The sequence below is a fragment of the Artemia franciscana genome, chromosome 2, assembly GCF_032884065.1.
Source record: "Artemia franciscana chromosome 2, ASM3288406v1, whole genome shotgun sequence".
Taxonomy (NCBI): domain Eukaryota; kingdom Metazoa; phylum Arthropoda; class Branchiopoda; order Anostraca; family Artemiidae; genus Artemia; species Artemia franciscana.
Genome location: NC_088864.1, coordinates 40,936,098 through 40,962,314, shown reverse-complemented (window position 1 = coordinate 40,962,314; position 26,217 = coordinate 40,936,098). Strand labels below are relative to the sequence as shown.

General features: G+C 36.8%; 1 protein-coding gene across 2 annotated transcripts in view; it reads left to right on the top strand.

The window, feature by feature from the left end:
* Positions 1 to 26,217, top strand: part of LOC136041597 (soluble guanylate cyclase 88E-like) — a 129,948-nt gene that overhangs the window by 7,650 nt on the left and 96,081 nt on the right. The window contains exon 2 of one of the 2 annotated variants that reach the window (XM_065726305.1): positions 5,892 to 6,018. The exons of the other annotated variant lie outside the window; for it this stretch is intronic. Coding sequence (XP_065582377.1) covers positions 5,892 to 6,018 — 127 coding nt within the window. The remainder of the gene's footprint in view (positions 1 to 5,891; positions 6,019 to 26,217) is intronic. 2 annotated transcript variants of the gene reach the window in all.

Genomic DNA, 26,217 nt, shown 5'->3' with positions numbered 1-26,217 from the left:
CATCACGACAAATCCGTCCCTGCTTAGAATTCCACCCATTAATTTTCTTGTGGAAAATTCTCTGTAGCCCAATTTCATTGAAAAGGGTGTTTCATTGAAAAAAAAGACTTGTTTTTCATTTAATTTCTTTTTTTTCAAATTATGCCCGAAAAACCCCTCGATGGGAAATTATTCCTCGACATTTCTCTAGATAATTCTCTTTAGCCTATTTTTATTTGAAAAAAAGACTAGTTTTTCATTTAATTTCTAGTCTTTTTCAAATTATGCCTGAAAAACCCTCGATAGGAAATTTTTCCTTGAAATTCCATCTTCCGAATGGAAAGTCACTCCCGCGGAAAATTCTTCCATGGAGAATATCTCTTGCGGAAAATTCTACCATGAAGAATTTCTCCCATTGAAAACTTCCCCATGGAGAATCTCTCCCGTTGGAAATCCCTCCCTTCTACGAAAAAATCTCCCAGACAATTTTTACATCTCTGAAAATTCACCCGGCCATATTCTTCGTAAAATTTAACCTTTGAAAAGAAAGTAAGATAAATCTCGTATATTAGTTTTGGAAAAATTCTCTCGTGTAATATTTCCCCTTGTAGGCTCATCCCCAGAAATTTCTCCCCATGGAGAATTCCCCTCTGGAAAATTTTCCTTCCTAAGAAATGTCTGTTTACTTCCAAATAACAAATACGATATGCAAACAATAGGCAAAATTTATAACTTGTAGCCCTTCCCCGGGTACTGTGGGAGGATAATGACAATTTTCTCGAAATATCACTGCATGAAAAATTGAAACGGCAAAAAGAAAGAACAAGAAATTTCGTTTAGGAGTTCTGACAAATTCTATCGTGCAAAGTTTCCTCTTGTTAGTTAATCTCCGGGAACCTCTCTATCCATGGAAAGTTCTACCCCTGAAAAATCCCCCAAAAGAAAAATTCCCCTCCGCAAGAAATGCCTGTTTACTTACAAATAAAAATTACTATACGTAAACAATAGGCAAAATTCATAACTTAAAGCCCTTTCCCCAGGTTGTGGGGGGCCATGTTATCTCCGGAGGCACAGTTATTCGATCTTTCAGTTATGGAGAACAAAATATATATTTTAAGATTTTGATTGGGTGTTCTCAGGGGAAAAGGCCGGAGGGGGGGGGCTAGTTGCCTTCCAATATTTTGGTTTACTTTAAAAGGGCTCTAGAACTTTCATTTTTGTTCGAATGAGCCCTTTCCCAACATTCTTGGGCCATTGGCTTGATATGATCACCCTGGCGAAAAAAAAAGAATAAATAAACACGCATCGGTGTTCTTTCTTCTGAAAAAAAAACAACAAAATTCTATATTTTTGCGGAGGGGGAGGTTGAAATCTTTAAACCACGGTTCTATGATATGCTGAATCTGATGGCGTGCTTTTCATTAAGGTTCCTTGATTTTTTGGGATGTTTCTCCCCTTTCTCGAAAATCATGCTAACTTTCTCAGGCTCGTATCGTTTGATGGGAATTTTAAACTGAATGAATCTTATATATTAGGAATCAGTATAAGAAGCTAATTCTCTGTTATATGAGCAAGACCTATAAGCCTAGAAGGCATTTTATACAGCCGAGCCCTTTCGGAGGTCCTCAGCAGCATTGGAAAGTTCCCCCTCACTAAACACATTACGAATTTGTGAACAGGCTATACCAACTTATGGATATAGGCATGTATGCTGTGTATCAGCATGTATGAGTTAATGGATTAAATGCGTCATTGTACAAAACAGAAAATGCTTTATACAAAACTCAAAGAATTCTTACAAAACAGAAAATACATCCCAAGAATTCGCAAATTCTGATTATAAAACAAAAATACTTCTTACCAAACAGAAAACACATCCAAAGCAATCACAAATTCTGATTACAGAACAAAAATACTTCTTACAAAACAAAACATACTTCTTACGAAGCAAAAATAATTTTTACAAACCGAAAAAATAATTCATGTGAAACAAAAGATACATAAAAATCAGAGATAGTTCTTACAAAATGCGAAATACTTCTTACAAAACTAAAAATATATGTTACAAGGCAAAACCGAAAATCTTATAAACACGAATACATTCTAAACAATGACTGTTCATGCAACATGCAAATACTTGTTACAAAATACAAAATTCTTATTACAAAAAAACTTATTACAAAACAAAAGTAATTCTCACAAAACAAAAATACACCCCATAAGATCACAAATTCTTCTTACAAAATACAAAGTACATCCTAAAAATTCTGAGATTGTTCTTAAAAATACAAAATACTTGTTACAAAAGAAAAAAATACATCTTACAAAGCAAAAAATAAATCTTACCAAAACAAAAATACATCCTAAACAATCAAAAACTGCTCCTACAAAATACAAAATTCTTCTTTTGTGATACAAATACCTCAAATAAAACAAAAAATTCTTACAAAACAAAATACATCCTAAGAGATCACAAATTTTTCTTACAAAATACATCTTACAAACCAAAAAATAATTCTCACAAGACAAAAATGCATCCTAAGTAATTTGTGTTTGTAATCCTATTACAAAACACAAAATACTAGTTATAAAATACAAAATATTCCTTAAGAAGCAAAAAATAATTCTTGCAAAAATAAAACACCCTAAGAAATCACAAATTCTTCTTACATTTACAAAATACAAAATAATCTTACAAAATACAAAATAATTCTTACAAAACGAAAATAAATCCTAAACAATCACAAATGGTTCTTAAAAAAAATACAAAATACTTGTTACAAAACAAAAATACTTCTTACAAAGCAAAAATAATTCTTACAAAACAAAAATACTTCCTAAAAATTCAGAGATGTTCTTACTAAATACAAAATACTGGTAAAAAAAAATACTTCTTACAAAGTAAAAAAATAATTTTTACGCAACAAAAATACATCCTCTGAAATCACAAATTCTTCTTTCATCATACCAGATACCTCTTACGAACCAAAAATAATTCTTAAAAAACAAAAATATATCTTAAAAATCAAAGATTCTTCTTACAAAACAAAAAATACTTCTTACAATGCAAAAATAATTCTTAAAAAAACAAAAAAAAAAAACATCCTAAGAAATCAAAAATTCATATTATGTAACGTCGATGTGTGTTCCGTCGTTACGAAACACCCCTTGTGTAGGCTGTCATTACGTAACACCCTCGTGTGGCCCCCGTCATAACGTAACACTCACTTGTAAGATTACGCAACATCCCACGTTTGCATCGTCACTACATAACACCCAGTTTTCATCGTCATTACGTAACACTCATGTGAAATATTATGTCACATCCTATGTTTACACTGCCATTACGTTCTGAATAACGTGTGCTCCACCATTATGTAGCACCCACGCGTGCACCACCATTACATAACACCCCACGTCTGCACTGCCATTACGTAACACCCCCGTGTAAGACTGTATCACATCCCATGCGTCCACTGCCATTACGTGCCACCTCACGTGTGCGCTGTCATTAAGTAACACCCACATATGCACCGCTATTGCGTAACATTCCACTTGTGCACTGCTACTGCATGACATCTCATATATGCGCCGTCATTACGCAACACCCGCGTGTGTGCCATGCTCAGTTATAAGCGGGGGTTCTCAACCAGCCCCTTGCATGTCACGCAAGATTGCGTCACTCCCAATAAGTCCATCAAGTCACGCAAGATTGCGTGACCCTTAACTCCGATTACCTAATTAACACCTCCATCTCTTAGAAAACATTCCCTATGAAGTAATTAACACCTGATGGTTTTCGTGGAATCACCGGATAAGGCTACCGTGGAATCCATAGATAGGGCTGTCGAGAAATTTGTTTATAGGTCACTACTAGTCACTAAGGCTAGGAATAAGTGAAGATGAAAAGGTGACGCTGGGTAACGAAGAGATTGATTGGGTGGACAGTTTCATTTATCTTGGTAGAATTATTATTAAAGATGGTGGGTTGCAATGAAGATGTTGAAAATAGAATAACCAAGGCTCAGTTTGTTAAAGGCTCAGTTAAAAAAAGGCTTGGAAGAATAAAAAGACAAGTCTGCAAACCAAGATTAAAATTTTGGAAGCTACAGTGATGACAGTTGTCAGATATGCTCCAAAAAGCAGATGAAGATTTACTAGATGTTTTCAAGATAAATTACCTATTGATGGTTAGGCTTTGCGAAAAGTGTGGTTCAATCCCGCTTTCTAGGGCTATAATGAGAAAAAGGTTGAGTTGGCTAGGGTATATTTTGCGGATGAAGGATAACAGGTTGCCGAAGAGATGACAGAGAGTTTCTATTGTCTGTCTTGATGTTTTATAGAGTGCTGAACAACCTTTCCACCACAATATTTGAAAAAGGAAGTGAAAGGAGATACCTTCTGAAGGTTCTTAAATCTCAGTGACCAACAAGGCGTTTTTATTGACAAAATTTTCCGTTCGAAAAGCAGAGGACTTTTTAGTAGCTTAAACGGAACTTCTAGTGTACTGATGTTCCTCAATCCACTCTCTATTCTCTTCTTGTCCCAGTCTGGACTCCTGTAAAAGTGGAAGAACGGTAGCAGCGTAGGGGGTTCCATTTTTGCAGCCTTACATGGTTCAAGCATGACCAAGTGCTTAAATATAGGGGCTGAAAAATCAAACCTAATCTGCACTTGATTAATAAACTCCTGGTAGAACTCCCTTGCTGTTCTGTTCCATAAACCGTCTAGGGGTAAACGGAAAGCAGGTCGTCCGTGGTTAGGGTGGGAGGATATCATAAAGAAAGGTTTAAAGGAAATAGGAACTTCCTGGGAGGGCATAAAGAGGAAAGCTTTAAATAAATTGGGATGGAGGAGGAGCGTACGTAATTGTGTTGACCTCAGGCGGCTTGGTGCTGCGCTGAGTTGTTGTAGTAGTATTAGTATCGATACATCAATGTTGATATTGAGTGCCACACATCACAGGTGTGGAAAGTGGAGCGTTTAAGTCTTAAGAAAGAAGTGGGGTCAATTCTCAACAGAATTTCCAGCGAAACCTTCTTTCCTTTTCAGATTACAAATATATAGTATTTTATTGCATGTTTCGCTGAAAATTTTGAACTAACCGCTTTAAACACATAAAAAGGAGGACATACATCCTTGAAGGCTGAAAAATAACACAGACCAACTACTTCAAACCTTTTGCACGTTTGGTCTTATTTAAAAATTACTTACCAAGTTTCTGGCTTGCAAAGCCTGAGAAGTTCTAGTGGAAGAAAAAAAATTGCTAAAAGCAAACTACTTTTTCAGGAAAGGTGCCAAATGTGCAACATTTAACGAGTATTTCGAAGTTTAAATATGCGATTCTTACACTTAAATCAAAAAGCTATTCTCTAATACAAGAGAGTTAGGTTTGAACCTGCTACAAAACTTAGCTACATAAACCTTATGGGGCCAAAGAAGTAGCAATATTCTCGTTTTCACAGAAACCAGACATCAAGGTCCTGTGTATCCTCAACAAAAAACAAAAACTTTATCGTATACTGATCAATAGTCTGCGTTGCGCAGGTACAGATTTTCAGAGTCACTGCCTTCAATTGGGAATTCAATGCGTCGTTGGGGGCAAATCATCTGCCGCTTCCCGTGTCCCCCCCCAGATTTTTCCAGTTATTTTTCCAGTTTATTTTTCCAGTCAACTCTGTCTGAGCTTACAGAGTCACACCACTTACCCCCGTCCTAAACCAAATAAATAGCGACACAAGGACTCGAATCCCTGTTCTCAGGATGTCTAGTCTAGTACATTGACCACTCGGCCAGGACGGCTGAAAATAAGAGACTATCCTCAATAAGACCATATTTTACCTCAAAATTTGTCCGATTTTGTGCCTTTAACTAGGTTTCTATACTTCTCTAAGTTCTATACTTCGTTTCAGGTAATTGGAATAAAACCTCTCAGCCTTCTGCATGGAATGGGAATTTCATTTGTCAGTTTTGTTGGACAATATGGGTACGATCGAGTGTTGTCTGTACTTGGAAGGCACCTAAGAGACTTCCTTAACGGTAGAGTACCTTCTTTGCCCAAACCTTCCAACGGGGATATTAATTTTAGAAACATAGTTCACATACGTGTTAATAGAGCTGACCCCCCCCCCTAATTAGAGCCAATTAAACATATATAATCCTCGTACAGACTGCCAAAGAAATGTATAATGTAATAACACTCTCGAAATGTACAATTTTTGAATGCATGCCTAAAACTAAAACTTTTTACCTCATGGAAGGTGTTAATGTAATTGAACACTCGTCTAACTGAATCCCGCGCAACTAAACCCATGTAACTGAACCCTCGTGCGTCTGAGCCCAGGTACAACTGAGCTCTCCTTGTAACTGAACCCTCGTGTATCTAAACTCCCGTGCAACTGAACCCTCATGGAATTAAACCCTTGTGCAACTGAATCCTCGTGTAACTGAGTCTTTGTACGACTGAATTCTCGTTTAACTGGACCCCCGCGCAACTGAATCCACGTGCAACACAACCCCCTTTAACAAGAGGTACACCTGAACCTTCTTGCGACTGAACCCCCTTTTAACTGGACACCCGTGCGCCTCAATCGACACGTACCACAAACCCGTTTAGGTGAGCCCTCGTTCAAATGAACCCCCAAGCAAATTAAATTCATTTGACTGAACCCTCGCTCGACTGAACCGTTGGTCAACCGAGTCTCCGTTTTACTCAACCCCTGTTAAGCTCCACCCCTGTTTAACTCAACCCTCATGTAACTCAACCCTGTTTATATCAACTCCTACTTGTCTCAACCCAACCCAAGGCCTAAGAATTAGGTTGAATTAACGCTGAATAGAAGCTAAAGGATTTGCTTCTCGCTTCGCTTGCAGTTTCTAATTTCTATAATATGAAAAAAAACTTAGTTTTCTTAAAGAGTTAAAGAGGCTGCGTCCCAAAGTCGAACCTTAAAACGTACAGGAATTAAGAGAGGAAGTTGGGGGGCTGCCGCCCCCCAAACCCCCCGCTTTTAAAGACTCTTTTGTACAGGTTTTTTGTTGTGGGGGGACTTCATTGTTACTAATTACTAGTTTCGGTGCAATGGTTCTCCTGTCCTCTTGTGTTTAACATTTTTCGAAGTTATTCCATTATTCATTCATTTCAATTTTTTGTTAATTAAAAGAGGGCCTTTCCGAAGCCAAGAGCGGGGGCGGCAGCCCCCCACAACAAAAACCCTGTACAAAAGAGTCTTTAAAAGCGGGGGGTTTGGGGGGCGGCAGCCCCCCAACTGCCTCACCTAATTCCTGTACGTTTTAAGGTTCGACTTTGGGACGCAGCCTCTTTAACTCTTTAAGAAAACGAAGTTTGTTTCATATTATTTCTGTACGTTTTTCTACAATCCATGGTGGATGTAATTTAATAATAATTTTCCATGTTTATTTTCTCGCTTTTTGTATCAATAAATTCAAACTGACAAAATTATCTAATTTTGATAATTTTAATAGTTTAGCAGCTTAATTGAAAATTTAGCAGCTAGTGGTTTTTACCCACCCGCCTCCGGTTTATGGGCCCAGCGCGCTTCCGCTGCGCCAAGCTGCTGTTATGCTTGTTATCAAACAAGTTATTACAATAGAAAATTTCACCAACGGCTTCAATTAGGAAATCAATTTAAATGGTTCTTTTAACTTGCTTCCATCAAACCTTACCCCCGCTTCAGTATAAATTCTTGTGAACATTCCAGTATGTAATTCTGATCACATGTTTCCATGTTTATTTTCTCCCTTTCTGTATCAATAAATTCAAACTGACAAAATTACCTAATTTTACAAATTTTAAAAAATTAGCAGCTAGCGGTTTCGATACAAGAGAAAATTTTACCTTCAATGGGGAAATGGGTTTTTCTAAGCTAGAAAATCGGGGGGTTAAGTTTTTCCGACGAAACTTTCCAGGGCACTTACTCGGAGAATTCCGCGTCGAATGAGTCTTCGTACACCCAGATCCGATGTCGGCTGTGACCTGTAGGCATGGCAGAAAAAAATGTTTCTGTCATTTTTCTCAAATAAAAATTTTACGGATTAAGACAGAATTTTTTGAAGCTTTCAGGCAGTCTCACCATGTCGAGCTGATCATTTTGATGTACTTGATGTTGAAATTCGTAACTTTTAACAACAAAAAACTTAACATGGGCTCTTATAGGGAAATGGGGTTTTTCTAAGCTAGAAAATCGGGGGGTTAAGATTTTCCGACGCAACTTTCAAGCAAAATTACTCGGAGAATTCCGCGTCGAATGAGTCTTCTTACACCCATATCCGATGTCGACTGTGACCTGTAGGCTTGGCGAAAAAAAAAGAACATGAACATTATGTGGCTATGCGTGGTTTCTGGAAAACAGGGAAGGATTTATCAAATCGAGCTGAAATTTCGCGGATAAGCTCCTGGGCCCTAGGGGACCTTAACTTGTGAATTTCAGCCCGATCGGACAACGTTAAAGGGGGGCTGGGGTTGGGGGGTCGAAACTTTCGGCCAGATTTTCCCCATGAAGGAAAAGTCGGAGGGGGATGAAATTTGGCAGGTTACTTAGTTGGAGCTCGGGCTACGAAATGCATCCCTCCCGATCCCTCTGCGACTACTGGAACCGAAGATCGCTTAACATTGTCGTGGTTCGCCTCTTTAAAGAGGCACGAGTGTGCCTCCTTGATCACCCGTTTGGGTAACCCCAGAACTTTTCCATATTGAAAGAAACTTTTGGGGTCTATCACCAAAATCATGGCCCGACAAATTGTTTTTATTTTCATGGCAAACTATTAGTTCTTCGGTTAGCTTTTAGGTAACGATTCGCCAAGGGGCAAGTGAAAGCTTTGATGTTTTCACCCGTTTTCCTAAGCTCTTTCAATTTGATTTTGAGGTTACGTAGAATTTTTTTTATCATTACACATAAGATCGATCAGTAAATGAAACTCGCCTTTATGGGGTGGGGGAATAAAACATAGATTCCGAAAAGCTTGGACGGCGACCCAACGATGTTCCAGTGACAAGCTAGTGCTCGATATAAAAAGAAAGAAAAGAAGATAGAGCCGAGTATCCGGGTAGTAATCAAGAAGGGAATTTTAAAAACCCGTTTGTGGTTTTTTATAATAAAGATTTCATTAGTAGATATTTATAGTTTCAAACATTTTCACTCCAGAAAAGAAGCTAAAATCGCATTTTGCCTCCGTAATACATTTTATGATGGTGTTGCCAAGACGAAACTACAAAAATTGCGTAAATATTAGCTTTCGAATGATCTTAAACAGCTATCTACGTTCTAGTGCCTTATTAGTACTGGAAAAAATAAAACAGAAAATGGGAGAGTTATCAGCGTTTCCAGGTCTCTTTAAAAATTAGTTAAAAAAATTTCTATAAAATACATTTTTTAAAGAAAAGTAAAGAACTACATTAAGCCAAACATGACAATAAATCATCTACCAAGCGTAGAACTACCACAAATCAGCATCGATAAATACATAAAACCCAAAACGAACAGAAATTACAATTAATAACCGAGTCAAACTCAAAACTAGCACAAATTAACATGGGATTTTGAGCACTATTCATGTTAATTTCAGCTCTTTTTTGAGTTTTCCTCGTTTATTTATTGTAATTTCTGTTCATTATGGGTTTTATTTATTTATCGATGTGGATTTGTGGTAATTTTATGCTTGGTAGGTCATTTGATATTATTTTTGCTCATTTGTTGTTCAATGGAGTTCTATACTTTCATTTGAAAAACTTATTTGTGGAAAAAGCTTTTTTAATCAATTTCTGTTCGTTTTATATGGACGTAGTCTTTTCAGGGAAAAAGAAAATAACAGCTTAAATCCTTTCGGGTTTTCGTTAAGAATTTATAGTTTACCCTACTATTCGTATGCTGGAAAAAAACAATTCCACAGTTTTTAACAAAATAGGCTACACCCTTTAAAAAATCTGGACACAAATAGGAATGTTTAATTTAGTTTTGTATCTCCTCTAGTTATACCACCGGAAAAATAAAACTTGATGCCATTCGCAGAAATATGTATCTATGCTCTTTGACAGCTTGGGTAGACTTACACTCTTGTGATTTAGTTAAATTTTAAGAGCAGAAGTAGTAATAGAAGCAGCCCCGAAGGTTTGAACATAATATCCTCAGTTGTTCTTGTGATACTGCTGAGACCCCTTATTGGCAATCAGCATACACACAGTGCTTTTTGATTTAATCTTAAGGCAACATCTAGTTATTAAACATAATGGGCAAATTGCATAACTGTGGGGAGTTGACCTAAGCAATAGCGCTAGAGATACTGTTGCAAGACAGTTCAGCTCTGCTGGACAAAATGGTTATCTTAAATTTTGATTGGAAGTTTTTAGAAAATTATGAGCTAAAGAGGAGGGCTGATTGACCTCCAATCACTTTTGGTTCCCAAAAAGGGTACTAAAACTTTGAATTCCAATCAAATCAGCTCCTTTAAAATATCAATGTTATTACTTGCTATGATAGAGCAGCGCTTCCTATCATATTGCTTATATACCCTTTTAATACTAGCATGCATATAGTTTTTTCGTTTAATTGAAAGTTCCCCTAAACGTTTCAACTTAATGTCCTTAGTATCATTAGTTAAAGCAACTGTAGAAGTAGCATCAAAAGAATACAGATAGTGTCTTCTGGCTAGTTCAGAATTTGCAACAACTTAGCCTGGAAGGCCTAACTTAATAATGTAAGCCGTTGTGATATTGCTTTGTCACCCTATGGACAATCTACATGACCATAGCTAGTTCTAATTTAGTTTAGTAAACGCCTCAAAATTCCTTGAAAGCTTTACCTTAATATCCGTAGCTTGTGTAGTAGCAATAGTTGTAGTGGTAGCAGTAGTATTAGTAGCAGTACCCACATAGCACCTTTTTTTCAACATCCCTTTCAACACACGATAAAATTTCTAACTTAATACTATCGAACGGTCATGAAGCATTGCTGATTTGTTCTCTTGACAACCTGTGTAGGCATAGTGTGTTTTGATTTATTTCAATACAGTTAAAATATGGCCCAAAATTTTCAACATAATACCCTTAGGTTGATTAGTAGTAGTAGTACCACCAGCAGTTATAGTAGAAGCATTAGGAGTAGAATTAACAGTAGCAATCTTGGCTTTAGTAGCAGTAGTGGTAGTAGCAGTAATTATAGTAGTAGGAGTAGCAGTAGTTGTAGGAGTAGAACGAGTAGTATTATGAAGAAAATATTGACTTTTGGTTGTTTCAACATTCCCCATACACAGCAAGCGTTGTAAGTTTTTATTTCACGCCTGAACCTGTTCCTAAGATATTGCTCATATGCCCTTTTGACAACTTGCATAAGGATAGCAGGTTGTAGTCCATATGACAGAAATTTTCAGAAATATTCTTCGAAAATTTCATCCTCATACCCTTAGGTATAGTCGTAATAGCTGTAACAGCAATAGTATAACTTCTTAAGCTAATACAATGAGTCATTGCTATGATATTGTCAATTTGCTCTTTTGATATCCTGTATATTCACATATTTCTTGAAATTTTCGTCTTAATGCTCTTAACCTTACAAGTAGTTGCGATAGAATTAGTAATGGGAGCAATAGTAATAGTTGTAGTAGTAGAACTAATAAATGTTGCAGCAGCAGTAGTGTTAGTAGTAGTGTGCCAATATCGCCTTTTGGTCAATTGATATTCTCCTTTAATTATTTTCTGGGACTCCAACTTAATACACAAATCAATACTTCAGATATGCTATTTTAACAATCTGGAGGGATGTTATATACAACTATTTGAGTTGGGTAGTGGTTTGGGGTCTATAGAGCAAAATTTATTTGAACGGAAAGAAGGGTTTTTAAGATGAGTAGTATCTCTGATGATTTATAATCTTGGAGAGCTATTAGCGAAGGTCCATGATGGTTAATGTATAAAAAAAACTTTGATTTTAGCAATTTGAAAATTACAACCCTTATTAGAGTTGCCTTATTTTCTCAAAGGGGTTACCAGGAGAAATTTTTAAGTATAATTTGTTAATTTGTATTCCAATATTATTTAATGGATGAGCTGATGCAAGGGGAGGGGAATTCTTTTTGATTGGGGAGATTTTTTTTTCTTTCTTTGGAGCTCCTAGAAAGGACCTCTTAAAAGTCATTTTCATCATGGATAGTGACAAACGCCCTCACCTCCATCATCGTCTTCTCCACTGAATTTGAGCCATCGTGTGAGCTCTATAGAGAGTGAGCTTTTTTTAGGGTGTTCTATGCGCTGCCTATTGGAATAAGCTTTAATAGTAACAAAAGGAAAATATAATAGCAGACCGTCTACACTTTTCTGAAGGGAGGACTTCACTATCCACAAAAATGAGCGATACTTCTCTTCTGACCTAAGCAAATATTCCTGGCAGCATGAGAAGCAGTTTGGGAACAGAAATCTTGAGCTGATTGATTGAAATGAGTTAGAACGTTACAAGAATCATTGATTAGATTAATGATCAGATAATGAATTAATGATTAGAGACAATTTACATGATACCTAGGGGCTCAGTTAGTGGGTTAAGTCTTTACGGGCACCAAATAAGGGTTCATTGACAGAACAGCACTTAAATACAACACCGTATATTTTATCACATATTAATTTAAAAAATAAATAGTTCCGAAAGTTGAAAATTTCCAAAATCATAGTTGCAGTGATACTTGTAACCTAGTAAGCAGCGAACTACGACTCATAGTAACTAAAAATTGAAAAAAAATGCGTTTTTAAAAAACCGGGTGATGAGAAAAAATTATCATTTGTTGCTGATTCAAAAATGTGTAGCTATTCTCTCGATCGTGTTAATGGTAAAATTTTATTCTGAAAACTAATTTATGGGAGTCTCCAAAAAATAGCCCGAAAACTCGTGGAACTGGCGTTGGATCGAAAAAAAATTACAGCATTTGAATTGCCATTGCTGACAACTTTATATAGGAAACTTTCAGTCCCCTGGTCTGAACAACAAGAAAAATAACTTTTTTGAATTAAAATCAAATAGTTGTGGGCATGAAGCCATGGCTAATTGTGGAAAAAGCCAAGACAGATAGTCCGATTGAGTGAGAGGCAAATCTGGCATTAAGCACTATTAATTAGTTGCATTAGTTATTTAATGATTAGTTTGCATGCTAGGTCTTGACAGAGCACAACAGAGCTGGTATGTGTTATCTTTATCCATTACTTTACAGTCTAAATTAAAAGTAAAGTTGTAATTTACTGCAACTATTTATCAGCTGCATTAGTTAGTTAATTATTAGATAATCATGGTAGGTTTTGGTAGAGAGCAATAGATAGGGGAATGCCCTACAGATATGTAGAGTACCTCCAAAGGAGGCACAGACCAAGAAGGACCTTGTCCCTGGGAGTCCATAATAGAAACTGGAGCACCCTCTCCTGGGGCCATAAATACAGGTGGAGGAGGAAGTAGGCCTCTCAAATGTACACTCAACAGGGCCCACTGGCGTGTCCACACGTCCCATGAGTTACAAACCTTCTTCCAGCAATGGGTTAAATTGCATGGTGATGCAGAACACTATCGTGGGAGGATCCTCTATAGGAGGATAACTGCGGTAGGGGTCAAGATCCGGATCTATGGACAACGGCCTCTGTAAAGGGCTGCTTCGACCCTTTCGGGGTACCTGCAAGACTGGGAAACTTAACGTCAACTTTTACCACTTGAAGAGTGGCGCCCTTTGAGGAAATTATAGCCTAGTAAACAGCACAGCACTCGCACGGGATTTTGATTATTGGATTTTTTTCTTGGCTTGGTTTGTTTTGATGGGTGTTTTCGGGCTGAAAAACCTCTTCCTAGCTAATTTTTCTTAAGACTGTTTGTGCAGGATTTCGACTCTTGTTGATAGAAGAGCATCGCCAAGTGCTGAAAACCGTGTTGTGAACAAGATGAGCCCAGGATTGCACAAAGCCATTAACTTACTGGAGGTTCCAGGGACTTCTTGCTGTCCTGTTCTAAGCCGTATTAAGCGCTTCAGTGTAGACTTGAGAAGATATGTTGGTCCCCGTCCTGCACTGGTATCCAGGATCATTGCTTTTCCTGAGGCCAAAATAATTTCAATGATTTAAAGAACATGAAAATTGGAACTTGGAATGTTACGACGTTAAAAAATGACTATTGCATCCACATTTTGACTGACGAATTCAGACGGTTTGAACTGGATTTATTAGGAGTTTCAAAAACTCATATCCCAGAGGTAGGAAGCATGAAATTAGGTGACATAGAATTTGTTTTCTCAGGCAGGAAGGATGGGGTACATAGACAGAGAGTAGGGCTCATGATGAATAAGGAAGCTGCTAAGTCTTGTTTAGGCTGGGAGGGTATTAATAATAGAATACTAATTGCTCATTTTATGACTAAAAAGTCCAGGGTATCAGTTACCCTGTTGAACCAACTGACGAAGGTACTAGTGACTCAGATGAATTTTACTTACAGTTACAGGAGCAAATAGACAGGTTACCAGGTAAAAATGTGGTGTTTTGCTAGGAGATTTTAACGCCCAGGCTAATAGAAATATGGATAGATGGTATCCTAGCTTAGGTAAATTTGGTGTAGGAAAAGAAAACAGCAATGGCTATAGACTTTTGCAATTTTGTAGGTATAACAACCTAGTTATAACCAATGCAGTGTTTGGTCACAAAATGGCCCATAAGTTGACATGGTATTCACGTGATGGTAAGACCGCAAACCTTAATGATTATGTTATCGTAAACCGAAGACTAGCAGGATCAACACAAGATACTAGGGTGTATAGGAGTGCGTTTTGTGAGGAAGAATTAGCGACAGTACTAAAAGGATTGAGAAGTAATAAGGCTTCAGGTGCTGATTTTGTGATAAATGAGTTTCTTAAATATGGTGGATCTGAGGTTAGGAATAAGCTACTGAAGATTATGAATATGATTTTTGAAAAAGGGGAAGTACCTAATGGTTTTATGAAAAACTTAATTAAACCACTGTACAAGAAAGGTGACAAGAGTGAGTGTCGTAATTTTCGAGGCATTAGTCTGGTCTCTGTAGGTGGCAAATTACTTAGTAATATGATACTTTTTAGACTGAGAGATGCTGTAGACAAAGTTTTAAGAGAAGAACAGTGCGGTTTTAGAAAAGGTAGAGGATGTGTCGACCAAGTTTTCACTCTTAGGTCAATAATTGAGAAGTCCCTTCGTTGTCAAACACCTTTGGTCCTCAGTTTTATCGATTATGAGCAAGCTTTCGGTTCTGCTGATAGAAAAGCGTTAGCAAAGGTGTTATCCTTATATGGTATACCAGAAACATTACATTAAAGTGATTTGCGCTATGTATGAGAATAATACTGCTGCGGTTAAGGTAGGAGATGAGGTTTGCAACTGGTTTTGTATTATATCAGGAGTTGAGCAGGGTTGTGTTCTATCCCCATTTATATGGATCATTTTGATGGACTTCGTGTTAAGGAGCACAGGAAAGGCAATTGGAGACCACGGAATCAAATGGGGAGGAAAAACGCTCCTGGACTTAGATTATGATGATGATTTAACCATATTAGATGAAAGTGTGAGCAAAATGAATGAATTTTTAGAGATTTTGCGAGTTCAGGGTGCTAGAATTTCCTTGAAAATTAATGTTAAGAAGACTAAGTCACAAAGGCTAAGAATAAGTGAAGATGAAAAGGTGACGTTGGGTGACGAAAAGATTGGTCAGGTTGGCAACTTCACTTACCTGGGTAGTATTATTGATAAAGACGGTGGGAGCAGTGAAGATGTTAAAGGTAGAATAGCCAAGGCTCAAGGTGTTTTTTCACAGTTAAAGACAAGTCTGCAAACCAAGGTTAGAATATTGGAAGCTACAGTGATGACAGTGCTCAAATATGGCTCTGAAGCATGGGCGCTCTGAAAAGCAGACAAAAATTTACTAGATATTTTCCAGAGAAATTGCCTACGGATTGTTCTGTGTACCCGGCTGACTGACCGTATTTCAAACAGTAGGTTGTACTAAAAATGTGGTTTAATCCCGCTTTCTAGGGCTATAATGAAAGAAAGGTTGAGATGGCTAGGCCACGTTCTGCGGATGAAGGATTACAGATTGCCAAAATTCGTCCTTTTTGGCTGACCGTCTGGGGCTACACGGAAAGCAGGCCGTCCTCGTCTGGGTTGGGGGGATGTCATAAATAAAGATTTAATGGAAATGGGAACTTCCTGGGAGGGTGTAAAGAGAGATGCCTTGAATAGATTAGGTTGAAGGAGGAGTGTGCGTAGCTGTGTTGGCCTCAGGAGGCTTGGTGCTGCAATGAGTTATTAGTAGTAGTAGTAGAAATACACATAGCGTGTTTTGCTAGTTCAAATTTGCCAGTAATATTCTCTCAAATTAAAATAGTACTTATATTGAGAGTACCTTAATAGTACTATTTTCACAGTAGTTTTGATGGTAGTTGAAATAGTTGCATTATGAGTGTTATACTAGTAGAAGTAGTAGCAGTAGTAATAGCAGTAGTAGTAGCAGCATTAGTTGTGGTAGTAGCATGTGCATATTGGCTTTTGGTCAGTTTTACATCGCTTTCATGATGCCCCGGAAGTTTCACCTTGACACGTTAAGCCGTTCTAAAAATATTGTTGATGTGCGCCTCTGACACCCTTTTGACGCCCTTTTCACATTAGTACTCTAAGCCTTACAAGTAGTTGTAATTGAAGTAGTAGGTGGAGTAGTTTAGTAACAGTAGTAGCATGCGGAAAAGTAGCAGTGGTATTAGTGTTAGCAGCGACATGCATATATTAAATTTTTGTCAATCGATCTTCCCCTTTAATTATTTTCCGAAAGTTTCAACTTAATATCCAATCAAAGCTTGAGATACGCCCTTTTGACAATCTACGCATAGTGTGTTTTGATTTAGTTTTTTATGCCCTCAATATTCTCTCAAATTTTCACAATACATGTAACCTTAATTGTACTAGTTTCGTAGTAGTAGAGGTAGTAGTAGGATAAGTAGTTGCAATAATAGTGGATAGCTGTTAGGAGTAACAGTAGTAGCAGCAGTATTAATAGCAGTAGTAAGAGGCACATTTTGCCTTTTGGTCCACTGAATATCCCACTCATGATGTCCCTGAAGTTTCCCCATGATATGACAAGCCGTTCCAAAAATATTGCTGATTTGCGGTATTAGCAATCCGTATACAAATGACATGTTTTGATTTAGTTCGACTCCCCCCTCGACGTTTCCTCAGATATTCTTTCCAATATCCTCGGCCATAGTAGTACTCGCTGTAGAAACAGTACTTTTAGTGATAGTAGTTGTAGTAGTAATAGTAATCGTGGCAGCAGTAGAAGCTGCAGTAGTTTTATTAGCATTAGCGTGCAAATTTTGCCTTTTTGGTCAATTAATTATCTCCCTTATCATTTCCTGAAAATATCAAATTAATATACTCAGTCATTCCTGAGTTACACCCTTTTGACAACCCATATGCACATAACGTGTTATGATTTAGTTCAACACTCCCCTCAAAATTCCCTGAAATACTCATGTTAGTTCCCATCGTATTTTGGGTAAGTAGAAGTGAAACATATATGCCTTTTTGCAATAACATGTACTATATGTAAACAATGAACAAATTGCATAGCTTGCAGCCCTTGCCCTGAGGCCTTGGTGGGGGGTTGAAATCCCCAAACGCATAATTAATAAACCTTTCAACAATACTGTATAAATTGATGTCTAAAAATTTTGTTTGGACGTTTGTTATGGAAAATGATGGGGCTGGTGGGGGGGTGATGGTATATCTGAAGTCACCTTGGCTCTTAAAAAGAGCATTATAACTTCCAATTTAAAATCAAATGAGACCCATCTGAATTTACTACGGCCACACATTTCATAGAAAACCTTATATGCCCCCGGGGTATAGCTTAAAGCCCTTGCCCTAGGTCTCTGAGGGGTTATGAAAACATTGGAGGCATTGTTATATGTTCTTTGGACTATTTTAACAAAATCACCATCGCAAAATTTCAACCAGATATATTTTGTGAAAAGAGAGGTAGTTGGGGGGGGGGGCTATTTGCCCCCTTATTTTGACAAGTAGGTTGTCGAAAGGCTATTTGACTTCTATCACTATTGACTCTTAAAAGATAACTAGAATTTTCTATTTCAGCCCAATGAGCCACCTCTAAAGTTTATACAACCATAACTTCTGTAAGAACCTTAATAACCCAGGGGCATAACTCACAACCCGCAAATCTAAATTTTCCTTGCGCCCCCACCAAATAGGTGTTGGTGTAAGGTGTAGGTGTTGGTGTAACAGCTAGTATCATATAACAAGGCTTTCAGGGTTGAAACCAAGCCACAGAGCCCAAGGCAAGGGTTTTAAATTACGCCCCAGGGACAGTTAAGGTTGTTATGGAAGAGATGGTTTTATATACTTTTGAGGAAGCTTATTTGGTTGAAAATGAAACTTATAGTTCCCTTTTAAGATTCAAAATTGAGGGCAGCTACCCCTCCCCCCCGACTACCCGTCTTCACCAAACGAATCTGACTAAAATAGTGAGGTAGTGATTTTGCTCAAAATAGTCTGAAGAATACACAACAATGCCTCTTGAGCTGACACAACCCTCCAGTGCCCTGGGGATAGGATTGTAAGTCACGCCCAGAGGGCATGTAAGGTTTTTATGGAAGATTGTCGTATAAACGTCAAATGGGGCTAATTTGATTTGAAAATGGAAGTCATAGTGCCCTTGTTAAAAGTCAAAAGGGATTTTAGAGCAACCAGCCCCCCCTCCCCCGTGGTCATCATTTCCCCAAATACATCCAATCAAAATTCGGAGATAACAACTTTATTCATTGTAGTTGAAGGGTATGAAAATTAAGCCTTTGGGCAAGACACCCCCCACAGCTCTCAGGACAAATGCTTTGAGCTATGTCCGGGGGCATCGAAAGGGTGGTCTTATATACTTCGGAGCGGACTCATTGGATTGGCTGAATCTCAGGTGCCCTTTTTCAGATTAAAAGTGATCAGGGAGATATAAAATTTCAAGACGGCGACAAATTGAGCAAAGTTTTCAGTGAATGATGAAATGACATGACGGACTTGAAGTGTTAAAAAGATACAAAAACTGTCATGACAAAGTTTTCGTTTGGTGTAGAAAAAAGAAGTAAAGAAACGACAATAGACTTCATCGTAGTCCAAACCGGTGGCACTGATCTTCTTATTATAGCTTTCAGCCAATGTTCCTTTTGTTTTGGATACAGATTTGTTATAGTATTGGCTAAGGCTTTCAACTTCGTGCTATGGATTTTTTTTTGCTTTTACTCATTTTGAATAATTTTTTCCTAAGGTATTTAACCCATTTGTCTATTCTTAGATGCCCATAGCCACATATTTACAGCTTTATCCCAGAGAAGGTTTCCTCAGGGTTGCCTTGCAACTGAGCCCTCATGTAACTGAGCCCCGTGCAACTGAACTCGTGCATATAAACCCTCTTTCTTCTGGCCCCAGTTGCAACTGAACCCTCATTAAACTCAAGCCACTATGCAGCACAACCTTCGGGTAACCGACCCCTCGTGCAACTAAACCCTCCTGCAACTCAACCGCATTCAAATGAACTCTCATTAAACTCAACCCATGTGCAAATGAATCCTCGTTCAACTGAATCCTGTGTGACTAAACTCTGTAAAACTGAACCCTCGTACAACTCATTCTCGTTTAACTGAACCCTTTTGCAACTCAACCGTCGTTCAACTGAGCCCCCTTGCAACCCAACCCCATTTAACTAAACCCTCATGCAACTCAACCCATGTGCAATTAAACCCTCGTTTAAAGAAAACCTTGCAGTCAATACTGACACCATAATAGTGGCTATTTTTTCAGGGATGATATTTTTTATTTAAATCCCTGTTAATAGTAGAAGTCCATCGCGAAAGCATTTATAGGAATTATAAGGAGCGCAAAAGCACTACCTAGGTAAAGAACGATGTTGTCGCAATGTATTATTTCTTTTTGTTGGTCTAGACCAGGACACTTCGTATCGAAAGTGTTGTCGTAGAAACTTCAAAATGGGCTCATTTTGATTGGATATTGAAAGGGCTAGTTCTCTTTTTAATAGTCAAAAGCGATTGGAGGGCAACTAACCCCCCTCCCACGCCAAACATTTGCCCAAACACATCCATCAAAATTTTGAGATAGCTCTATTGTTCAACGTAGTTGAAAGGTCCGGAAATTATGTCTTTGAGGATGACAACGCCACCCCCGGAGCCCTCAGGGCAAAGGTTGTAAGTTATGCCCTAGGGACATATAAGGTTTTACTATAAAGCGTTATCGTAGAAACTTCAAAAATGGCTGATTCAATTGGAAATTGATAGGGCTTGTGCCCCTTTTAATGGTCGAAAGTAATCGGAGGGCGAATGCCCCCCACGCTCTTCATTTCCTCAAATAGTTCCGATCAAAACCTTGATATAGCCATTTTGTTCAATGTAATTGAAAGTTCTAAAGATTATGTCTTTGAAGATGACAACCCCTCTCCCCAACACTTAGGACAAGGGTTGTAAATTATACCCTTATGGTAATAAGGTTCTTATAAAAAAAAAATTGTCGTAGTATCTTCAAAAAGGGCTCATTCGATTGGAAATTGAGAGGACTAGTGCCCTTTTTGTTAGTCGAAAGGGATTGGAGGACAAATTCCCCCACGCCCATAATTTCCCCAAACACTTCCAATCAAAACTTTTAGATAGCCATTACGCTCAACATAATTGAAAGGTCCGAAAATTATGTCTTTAAGGATCGCAAATCCCCCCAGCCCTCAAGGCAAGGGTTATAAGCTATGACCTCGGGGTATATAAGGTTTTTATAGAAAGTATGGCTATATGAACTTTGGAGGGGTTTCATTTGATTGTTAATCAGAAGCTGTAGTGTCTTTTTTAAGATTCAAAGTGATCGTTGGGCGCTAACCCCCCTCCCTCCTCACACAGACACACGTCATATTAATTAATAGAAATTTTGAGACCGCATTTTATTCAAAATAGTCCATATATATCATGAAAAGAGAAATCACCAATGCAACAGCACAAACACAAAAAAAAGAGGCAGAAGAAAAGGAAGACTGTTTTCCTAAATTAGAGATTAATATAGACCAGCACTTGAATGAGGCCTTAACCCTACTCATCCATACAATCACATAGGTCAAACAGCATAGCCACACACAATCAACCATAAAGAATAATCCATGGACAGGCAGTCATGTCGTCAATAAGTATAAGTCGTCATTTACCAAAAAATAGAAAAAATAATATAGACAAATAATTCAGAGGCAACACCCAACATAAGGGCTCATCAGGAGAATACACTGGCCTATATAGGGTTTCGCCACTCTAAATTCTCTACCCAGCACAGTGTTGTGGCTACCACAGAATATCCATGGCATCCCCGCGTCAGGTATCACCTCCAAAATATATGCCTATGAAAGAAAAAAAAACAGCAAATGTAAAACAACCAAGTAAAACCAAAACAAGCTTATCCTGTTAATATATCCCTCCCTTTAGCAACAATAGGTAAACTAAATATTATAAATTTTGCCAAATCACAAATATTAACACATTGCAAAAAACCTGAATGAACTAAACAATTATAGAATTCATCTTTACCATGTGGCTAATTTTTAAGAAAATCCGCTCAATTAGAAACACAATTCAAAATAAATGGCACTGCGACAGCATTTGTCGAACCTCCGAAATTAATTGAAAATTTCTTTAAGTATTTCTAGATAATTCTTTTGATATTTATTTAAAAGTTCGTTATAATGAAAACTAAATTTTTCAAATTGCCAAGTTAATTTATTTGCAGAAAAACCTCTTGATATTAATTTTTGGCTTAAGATTTTACATCTATTTTTAAAATCAATATAATTACTACAAATCCTTGCATAACGAAGTAACTGTGAGAAAAACGCTGAATATGTGATATTTGAGTGTATATTACTTTCAGGGAATGGGAAACTAATCACTTTAAAATCAAAATCATTCGTTTTATTATACATTTTAAAACTTAATTTATTATTATCACAAATATTAATATTTAAATCTAAGAAATGATCTTCATGACCAGCGCCATGACTAGGCTCAAGAATAAGCTCTGATTGATATATATTTTTAGAAATATCAATGAAATCCTTACAATTTAAGACCAAAATATCATCTAAATATCTTTTATTATTTGACAAAGCATGTTTTAAATTAATTGGATTATTCTTATCCATCATAAATTTATATTCTAGTTGACTTAAAAACAAGTCAGCTATAAATGGGCTGGCATTCCCCCCAGGGAATTCCCACGATTTGCTTGTACAAATCACCCCCAAATCTTATATAAGTATTGTATAAAACAAATTCCAATAACTCAAAAATCATATCCAAGCTGTAACATCTCAAGTTAACTTTAGTATTAAAGCAATTTGTCCATATAGCTTTTTTATTATAAATGTCTATTTTTAAGAACCTTTTACTAGATAAGAGGAAAAGATTTCTTGATAACAGTTTTTAAATTATCAAACACTATATTAAGTGATAAATTAGTATACATTGTCGCAAAATCGAAAGATTCAATTCTTTTAGCTAAAACCATTGTTAAAGAATCTATCACCTGCAGTGAATTATTAACACTCCAATATGGATTAAAATTCGAAAATTTTTTAATACCAGAACAATAGGTTTTAAGTTTATTTACAATTTCCTTTAAAATTAAAGAAAGGTCAGTAGCAGCAATGCGGGTTGGACATTTAGCTGCTCCAGCAATAAACCGTGGTTTAGGGGGATTCTTATGAAATTTTACAGTCCAATATAGGATAGGGAACTTTTTATCATTGCCATTTATTTTAATATTAAAATTTTTAAAAAGTATTTCTTCAGTCTTTTCAATTAAATTCTCATCCTCTATATTTACCTTTTCGTAAACATTAGTTGTGCATAACTCCCTTTTTAAGATATCACAATACAGCTTCTGACAAATTATGGCAAAATTATTTTTAGCTTTATCCACTGGCACAATTACAAATTCATTCTTTAGATTAGCAATTGCTTGTTTAATCTTCGCATTATAAAATAATGATTTAGTGTTACTATTTCTTAAGTTAGAATATATTTTATTTCTTATTCTACTAATAATTAAATTCTTCCAACTTTGAAAACTCTCTTTATTTTTATTCTCTTTCTTGCACCACTTATCAATAAATAAATCGAAATCATTTTCCAAGCCATCAAGAACACTCGATGGTTTCAGATGATGAAAAAGACGGAAATTAGCCCCTTTATTCATTATAATTTGAAGATCATCTTGCTTTATTATTGACAAGTCCCCTGTTATAACATGTTTGTAAGTAGGATTTACAAATGGGCCAAGTTGCTTACAATTACAAACCGGTTTCCAATTTATATCACTATATAATCTTTTAAGTAATAAATTATAAATAAAAATAATTTGCCCAATAGTTTTTGAAAATTTATAAGTTAAAACTGGACTATCATTATAATTCAAATTACTAGGAAGGGCCTGTTTCACATGCCGCTGATTTAAAATTTCTGGTAAATTAATATCTTCAATCTGCTTACAAGTAAAGTTAATAGGTAAATATAATCTGTTATCCTTATTACTAATCTTATCGAACTTTTTCATTTTTGAAATAAATTTCGTTTTAGTTAGAATGCAAATTGTATCACATATTACTTTAAAATTATAATCAAGAGCTGTATTATTCTTAACAATCCAGAAAAGTTTGATTAAATTCCTCTTGGATAAATTATTTAGACATTTTATTACAGAAATCATACCCCTGGGTGTATAGGAGTGCCGTTATTGATGTTAAAAGTAAAGATCACCATCTAGTAGTGTCTAAGGTTAATTTAAAGCTGAAATTTCGGAAGGGTAACTCCCTCCCGGAAAGTTATGATGTTGGTAGACTTCAGGATGAAAATTTGAGAAAAAAATTCCAGGAACAGTTGAGTACTAAACTTGAGGGTTTAAAATTTGACAAAGTGGAAGATGAATGGAAGGTGGATGGAATAATGGATGGATGGATGAATGGAAAAACAATTTGTGAAGTTGCTGATGGTGTCTTAGGGAAGAGTGCTAAGACTGAAACTAGGAATATTAGTGAAAAAGCTTTAGGTTTAATAGAGAGTATAAGGGGTTTGTATAAGAATTATCTGAGTGATAGGTCGTATGAAAACAAAAGGAATGTAAAGAAAGTGGAGAAAGAATTAAAATATGAACTAAGGAGATGTGAAGTGGAGGCGATGGATAAAATTGCTGAGGATCTGGAAGATGCGCCTAGACGGCATAATAGTAAAATATTATACTGGCATGTTAATAAATTGAAAGAGAGTAGCCAATCCGGACTAGACCCAGTTAAAGATAGAAACGGGGCCACAATTAGTGATAAGGAAAAAGTTAAAGAAAGATGGGTGGAACATTTTGAGAATGTGCTAAACCGAGATACAGTTGCAGGAAAAGATATAGATGAAAATCAAAAAGTTTGTGATACCTTGGATGTGAAGGAAGATTTGTTTAGTGAGGAAGAATTAGCAACAGTACTAAAAGGATTAAACAATAATAAGGCCCCAGGTGTTGATAGTATGATTAATGAGTTTCTGAAATATGGTGGCTCTGGGGTTAGGAATAAGCTACTGAAGATTATGAACATGATTTTTGAAAAAGGGGAAGTACTCAATAATTTTAGGAAAACCTTAATTAAACCACTGTATAAGAAAGGTGACAAGAGTGAGTGTCGTAATTATCGAGGCATTAGTCTGGTCTCTCTAGGTAGCAAATTACTGAGTAATATGATACTTTTTAGACTGAGACATGCTGTAGACAAAGTTTTAAGGGAAGAACAATGCGGTTTTAGAAAAGGTAGAGGATTTGTCGACCATGTTTTCACTCTTAGGTTAATAATTGAGAAGTCCCTTCGTTGCCAAACACCTTTTGTCCTTAGTTTTATCGATTATGAGCAAGCCTTCGATTCTGTTGATAGAACAGCGTTAACAAAGGTCTTATCGTTATATGGTATACCAGAAAGATACATTAAAGTGATTTGCGCTATGTACGAGAATAATACTGCTGCGGTTAAGGTAGGAAATGAGGTTAGCAACTGGTTTTGTATTAAATCAGGAGTTAAGCAGGGTTGTGTTCTATCCCCCTTTATATGGATCATTTTGATGGACTTCGTCTTAAGGAGCACAGGAAAGGCAATTGGAGACCATGGAATCAAATGGGGAGGAAGAACGCTCCTGGACTTAGATAATGCTGATGATTTAAGCATATTAGATGAAAGTGTGAGCAAAATGAATGAATTTTTAGAGGTTTTACGAGTTCAGGGTGCTAAAATAGGCTTGAAAATTAATGTTAAGAAGACTAAGTCACTAAGGCTAGGAATAAGTGAAGATGAACAGGTGACATTAGGTAACGAAAAGATTGATCAGGTTGGGAGCTTCAGTTACCTTGGTAGTATTATCAGTAAAGATGGTGGGAGCAGTGAAGATGTTAAAAGTAGAAAAGCTAAAGCTCAGGGTGTTTTGTCACAGTTAAAAAAAGTTTGGAAGAATAGAAAGATAAGTCTACATACCAAGATTAGAATATTGGAAGCTACAGTGATGACAGTGGTCAAATATGGCTCTGAAGCATGGGCACTCCGAAAAGCAGATGAAAATTTACTAGATGTTTTCCAGAGAAATTGCCTACGGATTGTTTTGGGTACCCGGCTGACTGACCGTATTTCAAACAGTAGATTTTACGAAAAGTGTGGTTCAATCCCGCTTTCTGGGGCTATAATGAAAGAAAGGTTGAGATGGCTAGGCCACGTTCTACGGATGAAGGATGACAGATTACCGAAGATTGTCCTTTTTGGCCAACCGTCTAGGGCTACACGGAAAGCAGGTCTTCCTTGTCTGGGTTGGGAGGATGTCATAAATAAAGATTTAAAGGAAATGGGAACTTCCTGGGAGGGTGTAAAGAGGGAGGGTTTAAATAGATTGGGTTGGAGGAGGAGCGTGCGTGGCTGTGTTGGCCTCAGGCGGCTTGGTGCTGCAGTGAGTTATTAGTAGTAGTAGTAGTACCATATATATATATATATATATATATATTATATATATATATATATATATATATATATATATATATATATATATATATAGGATTTGCATATGGCGTCTGAAAAATAAAAAGAAAAAGTAAAGTAAAAAATAAAAAAATAAAAAAAGGTAAAA